This window comes from Tetrao urogallus (genome assembly GCF_951394365.1).
Source record: "Tetrao urogallus genome assembly, chromosome: 2".
Taxonomy (NCBI): Eukaryota; Metazoa; Chordata; class Aves; order Galliformes; family Phasianidae; genus Tetrao; species Tetrao urogallus.
This window is the reverse complement of record NC_136814.1, coordinates 27,088,574-27,097,079: the sequence shown is the minus strand read 5'-3', so window position 1 is coordinate 27,097,079 and position 8,506 is coordinate 27,088,574. Positions and strand designations below refer to the sequence as shown.

The following is an 8,506-nucleotide window of genomic DNA, read 5'->3' as shown; positions in this document are numbered from 1 at the left end:
CACTGGAGACATGAGTGACTTCTCTTTAAGCAAGCGTCAAAATGATCTAGGCTGGCATTACAGTTCATCACACTTCTTGCTTTCTGTAGGCAAAGTTGAAGGAAAGATTTGCATTTTCCTTGCACATGCCATCAAAGATCCTCACATACATGACTTAACCTAGCCAAAACAGGAAATTTGTAACAGAGCTGGGGTCAGAAATCCTGACTCTCTCCTTTCCTCCAGCCAGCACACCTCTTCCCCAGGGTTAGCAAAGACTGCTGCCATCAGGGATGTGCTACTCTGTCACCCTCTCCCATACGTACCCACCTTAGGCTCCCTGTTTTTCACCCATAGCTATGGGAAAGTGCAGAAGCGGCTGCTAGAAAGGAAGATGGAGATTGCTGAAGTCTATTCTAATCCACGGTGTCTATATTTATGCAGCCCTTGTCACAGCAGAGCAGGGAAAATGTCACTGGAACAGTTTTATTTTTGCCAGCAGGCAAGAGGTTTAGAGAGAGGCGGTGCAACCTCTATTTGATGATGTGTTTGTACAAATGTTTAACTTGCTATTTCTCTTAAAAATCATCTTTAATGTTGATTTACATTCCTGGCAGAGAAGTCAGGAGGTTGGCAATTCCGCTGCACTTCAGTCTGTGCTACCAGAGGCACTCACGCACAGAGCAGTGCCTCACAGCACTCACGTTTTACCATCGAACGTCTGCAAGTTCTCACTCTGATATTCACGGGCAGATGAGCTGACTACTCCATTTCTATTTGGAAGGCCAGGCAGTAAGGATCGAAATGTTGCACCATTAAGAGATGCACGTGGAACTGCTCGATTGGAAACAATGGACGTGGGTGACACCGCTTTCCTTGCTATGCCACCCCGCTCCACGGGCCGAGCCGCTCGTTCTCCTGCCACGCAGCGTCAAGTTAACCACACGCCATCGTACCTTCCACGCCGTTTTCCACCTGAGCACGTCAGGCTGACATTTTTACCGCCCTGCTCATTGCTGCGTGTCCGAGGACTCGAATTCTCTGTCAGCAGCCCGAGCGGCGGGAAGAGGAGAAGGAGCGGCCAGCCCCACGCGCCCCGCACCAGGGAACAACTCCTTCGTCGGCAGCCCGTCCTCGCGCCACTCATAAGGGCGCGACCACCCTCCTCACTGCCCCTCCGGCCTCCCCGCCCGGCACTTTCGTGCAGCGTCATTCCGGTGCCCACGGGGCAGCCCCCACCCGCCGGGCCGCGCTCGCACGCCCGCCCCGCCGGCACACAACGGCCGCGCCCCCTCCCCCGCGGCCCGGAAGCACTTCCGCCAGCCCGGCCGGAAGTGGTGGGGGCAGGGCTCGGCGGCGGCCGCGCGGCGGCGACGTTATGTTCCTCACGGCGGCGGCTCGTGAGTGGCGCGCGGCGGGGAGTGGTGGAGGGCGAGGGCTGGGGCGGGCCGCGCCGCGGCGCGCGCCGGCAAGGCGCAGCTCGGATCCGAGCACAGGCTGTCAGCGTCGCGACCTTCCCTTCGGTCCCGGACCCGAGCCGCTCGGCCGGTCCCGCAGCGGGACTGCGGCTCCCAGCGGGCCGTTGTGCCGCCCACTCCCAGCGTGCCCCGCGCGGCCGCCTGCCGGGCCGCGATGGAGGCGCGAGGCCGGGCGTGCCGTCTGGCGGAAGGCCGTAAGGCTGGATGCCGCGTCACGCGGTGGTACGGTGGTGAAAGAGAGCGGGCGGCTGGAAGTAGGCAGCTCGTGTACTCGTTTTACTCCTGCGACAGTAAATCTCTTGGCACGCTCTCTCTGGGGCTATCAGGGCACCAGGCAGTGGACAGCTCTGATCTCTGTGTGTTGCATTTAAAGGAGATGAGATTAAATGATATGTGGTTTCTTTTTCTTCCCCCTGCTCCTTCGTGCTGCAAAATAACAGTGGCCAAGAGCAAATCTAAGTAAGTGACATTTTATTTACCATCCGATATTTCCTGCTACCACTCTCTATCAAGTGACTTAGCAAAATATTGCACCCGTTTATAATCTTCTAATGCATGTGAGAGAATTGCAGACCCCGACTCTAGCTGTGCCCTTTCTGCCCTTCAGCATGTGTGCCTTTCTCACAGGTGAGTACAGAGTGCTGTGAAAAAAGCCACTTAGTTTCCAAAATTGCAGCAGAGGTAGGTTTTGTTCTATGGGCCATCCCTGAGCTGAGCACCCAGAGTGCCCTGTGCAGGGGATCCTCACCTCCATAATGCTTTATGGAGAAGCTATAAATCATCACATAGCCTTCCCCTTTTTGACCTTTCACGCTTTTTCAGCTGAGGACAAGCTGAAGTGCAGCGCAGATCTTCATGTTTGTATGCTAGACTCGAGGCGGTGCTTTGAGCCTCTCCCAGGCTGGATGCGGAAGGTTTCCCCACTGTACTGCATTCGTATGTTGGCTTGTGAGCAGTGGACAGGGCAGTCAGCGCTGTGGGCAGCCTGGTCTAGTAGTAGGCGACCCTGCACATAGCAGGGGGGTTGAAACTAGATGATCATTGTGGTCCTTTTCAACCCAGGCCATTCTATAATTTGCTCTGTAGTTCTGCTGAGGGGAGATGTTGGTGGGTTCTGGGAGAGCTTTAACCGCAGCCCTCTGGCTTGTACAGAAAGCTGATGTGTTAGAGGGGAAGGAATATATACTTCTCTGCACACGGCTGGTTTACACTGTAGGTGTAAGGAGACAGGAGCACATGGAGAAAATGACTTGCATTCCTACTTACCAGGAATTTAGCTCAACAAACCAAGGGTTTAAACAGAACCAATTTGTAGCAATACGTTCTTGCCTTAATCTCTGAAGCTGCATTCTGTACAAGTATTCAGTATTGCACAGACTGAAAAATTATAACGTTAATTTTTTTTTTTAAGGATCAGCCTCAAAAAGATCCACTTGTTATGTTCAGAGAGATTCTTCTGTTACAGAATTTCTGTGCACTTGTCCATCTTTGAAACTAAGGATTTCTACATATGCATGTGATAGGAAAGATTGCAGTTTGACACCTTTCTACACAGAAATGAACACAGCAAAGCAGAGTGTTTCCTTGAGATGAAAAATAATATCAGTAGTGTAGTGATTTGTTTGCCTCATTCTTTGTGTGGTCTTGCATACACATAAGGAACATCTTGTCTCCTTACAGTACTTCTACATCCATGCTCCCTGTTTTTATCTGTGCATCCTGGTGGCATTCCGCTGTTCTTTTCTCCTGTGCTCCTGGTCACATTTCTTCTTTGGGCAGTAAGTCTTATGAAATGAGGTGTATTGTTCAGAAAGGACTTGGCCTCAACTGTGTGGTGCAAAAGAGTTTCAACACGTGGTCATCCTGATACCACTGATTCTCCCAGAAAGGGGAAACTCTGCACACAGGCTTTGAGGAAGTGGGTGAAGAAGAAGGGAAGGAGGCTGTGTGGTTATTGGGGTACACATCATAGCTTTGGTGGTGTGCAGGAGAGGGCATTCACTGGGGATAGTCCCTAGGCGATGCTCAGTCAGTTGATGTAAGGGAATCCACAGTTTTCTGTTTGTTTTTAAATCCCAGTAAATTAGATTGCAAACATGGAAAGAGGTAGCTGAGGAGAGGACAGCGGTCAGAGCTGTGCAAGTGAGGAAGGATGGGTGTCTCTCCAGAGTTAATTTTGACAAAACATTTGGTACTGGAAGCAGAAAGATCCAGAAAAGTGAACTGAGTGCCCGTGCACAGAGCTGTATTCATCCCTTTACTGCAGTGGAAGATGAAGACATAATTTACAGACAGGTTAAAGGCTTTGGCCTTCCTTTTGAAATGCAGAAGATGCCCTCTGTTTCTGGGAAGTCTTGGAAGGCTGCCAGGGTGAGGGCCTGGGGCTGCTTTCTCAGCCCCCTTTGCCCTGCTGCCAGGGGCTGCCAGCCCACTCCGTGCACACAGAGACTTTCTGTAGGGAAAAGGGCTCCTGGTGGCTGAGCTGACGTCAAGTCCTGCTCCTTGGGAGAGAGATGCAGGGTGCCAGGGGGCTCTGCTTCTCCTTTTTGTGTGCCTCTTGTTCCATTCTATCTCCTTGGTTCCTCTCTGCATGTGGAAGTGATAGTTTGAGGTACTGTGTTATCCACAATTTATCATCATCCTTCCTTTCTTGCCATTATCATTTAAGATGCAGTGACTCAACTGTATGTTTATTATTATTTTTTTTTCTTTTCTGTTTTTTTCTTCTCTTCTTTCCCCTCACTCCTTACCCTGTTTGATGGAAGAGCTACTTCACTCTGATCAGAACTACCCAGGAGTTCTATAATTAAACTTGATGGTTGAATTTCAGGTTTGTGGGCTGGTGGATTTTTTTTTTCTGTTACAATAAGGTTAGCATATGGTTTTAAAGCTCCCATCCAAAATATCCATGAAGTTGGAATGAAATATCTTAATGTGCCAGGTTGCTTATCCAAAGAGTATTGTCATGACAGTGCCGTGAGAGACCGTGGGGGGACCCCTGCTGTGTGCTGTGTATTGACATAGAGATACCCCTGTGACTTCAGGTACATCCTGGTGAGGATGAAAAGTGCAGCAGAGACTGGCTACTGTTTCAACGTCAGGAGGCTCCGATTGCAGGAGAAGCTGGTGCTGCTGAGATACGATCCCATTGGTAAGGACCTGGGGTAGCGGTCAGCCTGCTTTCTATTAACGGCTCTGGCTGTCTGGGGTGAAAGGTTTGACTGTAGCAGGATTTTTCCAATCTAAGCAGAATGTGTCATAACACGTTTGATGTTCACATGACTGTACAGTTGCTGTTCTTCGTGACATTCCAGTGGGCAGTAAACGTTATTCTCATTTTACAGACTGTGGCACTGAAACAAAGTCATGACTTGTCCAGCACATCAGAGTCTTTGACAGCCATGCCACATGTCAGTGGCAAAACCGAGTGACGCAGGAGTTGTTTCATTTTGTTTCTTTGTGTGGTTTGCTAGGCAGTTACCTCTAGCATGCAGCATGCTTCAATAGAAATGTTCTGTTCAGCTGCCCTGGGTACTCCAGACAATAAATGTTGGCCATCACTTCCAAATTAGACTTTTTCTTTTAAAGAGATAAGCGCAAGTTCTTCCTCCTCCACGAATGATACCACTCTCCAGATGATGATTTGTGGGTTCTTTTATGTTGCTCTGGTCCTTGTAGATTCTTCCAGTTTAAGTAGCTGATTTGGCAGGGCTTAGAACACTCCCAAGAAGCCTTTCACTCACCAGGTTTTTGAAAGGTGGCAGAGCTCAAGCTTCTAGGGGAGCAAGCGGTCTGCAGCTAACGTTAAAATGATTAATTTGGGCAAACGCAGAAAGTAAACCAGACAGGGCTACAAATGGCATGGGAAAGTTGATGCAAAAAAGTCTGGAATAAACAACGTATTGAGCTTTTCTAAGTAAATGACGTAATTATGGCTGGTAGTTATGTGGTTCAGGCTTATTATTATTATTTTTTTTACATAATTTTACATTTCTGTTGGACGATGGACCTTGTCATGCCCAGATCTAACAGTCCAGGAGCTTAATGGCGAGTGAGAGAAACTAAGGGGGAAGCAGTATGCACTCATCCAAGTACCTGTGCTGATGGAGTTTGTGGCTTTCCTGAATTTCATACCCAGGGAGGATAAGAGATTGCAGGGGCTATTCCTTGAATAAGAAAACTTCAAATTAGCATTCTCTTTCCTACTTCTGAACTATGTGCAAAATGAACCTCCAGAAACTTTGCAACTTGCAGAACTGTGGGAAGATTGGAGAGCTCAGGCAAAGTAGTGCTTGTTTAGCAGAACGTGTAGTACGTTGCTGAAGGAAGAAATTGGAAGTAATTAAGAAAAAAAGCTCTGCTCTTTGTAGTCTGTAGTAGAGAACAAGTGAGAAATTGATGTGAGAAAGTGCTTGCATGTGTGAAGGGAAGCAAATTGGAGTCTAGATAGCAACTCACATCAGGAATATGTTAGGAAGCATTTTCACTTGGCATGCATTATCACCTTATGTTTTGTTCTTCTCAGGAACCCGGGACCTCCACAGAACGAAGCTTTTAGTGAAGTAGTGGCGGTAGTGCCCAAGTTTCACTACCTCATAAGTGCAACAACAGAATGCGTTGCTAAGTTGGAGTATTTCTTAAAGCGAAACTTTTAGGCGGAAGAAGTGATTCTGTTACTGGGTGGATTGTCCTTGCATTGCTTTCAAAGGCATGAATAGAATGAAGTGTAATCAGAGCAGCGGTGCTTTTCAAATGGCATTGAAGAGCTTTGTTTGGATTCTCTTTTAGTCGTGCATCCACTGTGCTTAATGTGTAGCCGAACGGACTTTGCTAAGGTCCACATCAGGTGTTGGAGGCAGGCTCCCATTCGCTTGTCAGTCGATGTGTGAGCATGACTAAATGCTGCTTGTCAGCTGTAGTTATTTGGGCTCTGAAGCCGGAGAGTAGTAGAAAGCAGTAAAGAACCTATTTTTGTCCCTGCATCAAACAGCTGTGACTCAGAATAGTCACACAGAGCAGCTGCTGAATGTTTTCACCCGCTGAAATCCCAATACTTATTTTCACAGAGGTAGAACCGACCTCTTGGGAGCTAAAAATGACACGCAGTAAAGCAAAAGCACTACTAAACCTCATCAAGAGTTGATTAACAGCAGCACTGTGCCAGTGACAGTTCATTTAAGCAGGGAAGCCGGCCAGGAGAAAGGGATGTAGGCCTGTTGAGTTGGATCTTAACACTTCAGTGTTCTTAATAGATTCTTTTTTTCTCTGTAGCAAAACAACGTGTCCTCTTCACAGAGAAGAGAAAGATCCGCTCTCTCTGAACAATGACTGGACTTGATTTATGCAGGAGGAGAGGATGGTTCGGGGGGAGGACAGGGTGAATGCTGATTCAGAAATCCTGCAGCATGGGCTGAAAAGAGAGGAAATGAACTGGGATCACCGTCTCCTGTGATTTGAAGGCCATTGTGAAGAAAACAATGTAGAGAGAGAAAATTATTAATGTCTGAACATAGATCATCACAGTAACATTTATTTATCTTTTGAGTTATTTTTACAGTACTCAATTAAAAAAAAATAAATGGCAGATCCCATTGTCTGTGTTTTCCATTGTGAAAGAGGCTGTAGTCTTCAAAGGAACTATTGTTTTTAAAGGCAATAAAAATTAACATTTTCCACAGCGGGAATTCAATGGTAGGATTGCAAGTTTTTCTAACCTACCAGCCACAGATTGAACAGTAGTGACCACGAAGTGGCATTCCTAGGAGGAGCAGCATTGCAGCGGCTTCTTCCTAGGTTAGGAAGCAGCAGTGGGCAGCAGGTGGGATAAGATGCTTTTGGATAAGCTGTGACCACGGCTCATAGGGCAGTATTATTCCAAGTCAGGTAAGTAGGCTAGGGCTTTAACTTGGGGCTTTTGTCAAGCATGAAGAAAGTAGCTTATCACATCAGTCCTCTGGTTTGTTCTCTGGCAGATTTTGTTGGGAGGGTTTCCTCCTTTAGCTGTCTCATGCAGGCTTTACAGCAGTATGGCTACAGATGTGTATCAGAGTTGGGCTCGGTAGCATTGTCAGCCCCCCTCCACTGTGAGGGACCCAATACATGCTGCAGCTCCCATCCAAGGCACGTAGGAAGGCGTGTAAGAGCTCAGTACCCAGAGCTGTGCAATGAGCTGCAGGATGGGGAGGAGCTGACCCCTGGGTGAGCCGAGTGCTGATGAACACTGACCTCAGTGCTTGCAACTGAGAACTGAAGTCACAATTTCAAAGCTTCATTTCCTGGCATCACATATCAGAAGGCCTGATTAAAATCAAGTCAAAATGTAGCAGGAGCGCAGAACCCTCCTGATGCATTGCTGTGAGCTTTGTATGCATTCCACGTAGCACAGTAGGTTGGATGGGATGGCAGTAGCCCAGGGGTGATGTGTGGGGCTGGACAGACCGCCTGTGCTGTGTTGGGAAGATAACCATCCCAGCCCCATCTTTACTATTGCAGAACAGGAACTAATAGGATTTCTCAAATAAGCAAAGAGACTTTCCTGGTCTTTCCAGTCAGCGGAGGGGAACGTCTGTGCAGTCAGGAGAATAATGCTGTCTGGGATAAGATAAAATCAGTACACTGAGCTAGACAATATCAATTAGAAAAGGTCCTGAGGCAAGTCCTTCCTGTAAGGATATGAAGATTGTGTCCCTGATGCCTGGACACTCACTGATGCAATGTAGTTAGACTTCCTGACCATTTCCTCCATGGGCAGCTCAGGATAGTAAGCCAGATAGAAGGCCAGTGCTCCCACAAAACTGTCTCCAGCTCCCTAGAATAAAACAATAAACAACTTTAAGTGTGCTCACACAGGGAAACAATTCATACACATTTACTGGAAAGACAACAGTTGTAACACTGACTGCAGGAGTCAGGAAATCATACAAGAGTTGAGTTCAATTCACTTTTCTATGCATAGGAAATGCTGCAATTCTAAACTAATACCACACTCCAAACCCAACGCTTTTATTGAGGTACGTGCTCTGATACGGTTTAGAGAAAAGAAAGGCAAG

At 47.6% G+C, this 8,506-nt stretch overlaps 2 protein-coding genes across 2 annotated transcripts in view; one reads left to right on the top strand and one right to left on the bottom strand.

Moving 5' to 3' along the window:
* Window positions 1-1,333: 1,333 nt before the first annotated feature.
* On the top strand, window positions 1,334-6,994 carry MRPL33 (mitochondrial ribosomal protein L33). Its single transcript, XM_079532555.1, has 4 exons — window positions 1,334-1,379; window positions 1,898-1,916; window positions 4,502-4,608; window positions 6,729-6,994. Exons 1-4 carry the CDS (start codon window positions 1,358-1,360, stop codon window positions 6,776-6,778), a joined length of 198 nt encoding a protein of 65 aa, XP_079388681.1. The 5' UTR covers window positions 1,334-1,357; the 3' UTR covers window positions 6,779-6,994.
* Window positions 6,995-8,091: 1,097 nt separating this feature from the next.
* Window positions 8,092-8,506, bottom strand: part of RBKS (ribokinase) — a gene marked incomplete at both ends in the record, with an annotated part of 65,167 nt that continues 64,752 nt past the window's right edge. Inside the window, one exon of the mRNA XM_079550823.1 lies at window positions 8,092-8,265. Within this exon, the coding sequence (XP_079406949.1) occupies window positions 8,092-8,265 (174 nt within the window). The remainder of the gene's footprint in view (window positions 8,266-8,506) is intronic.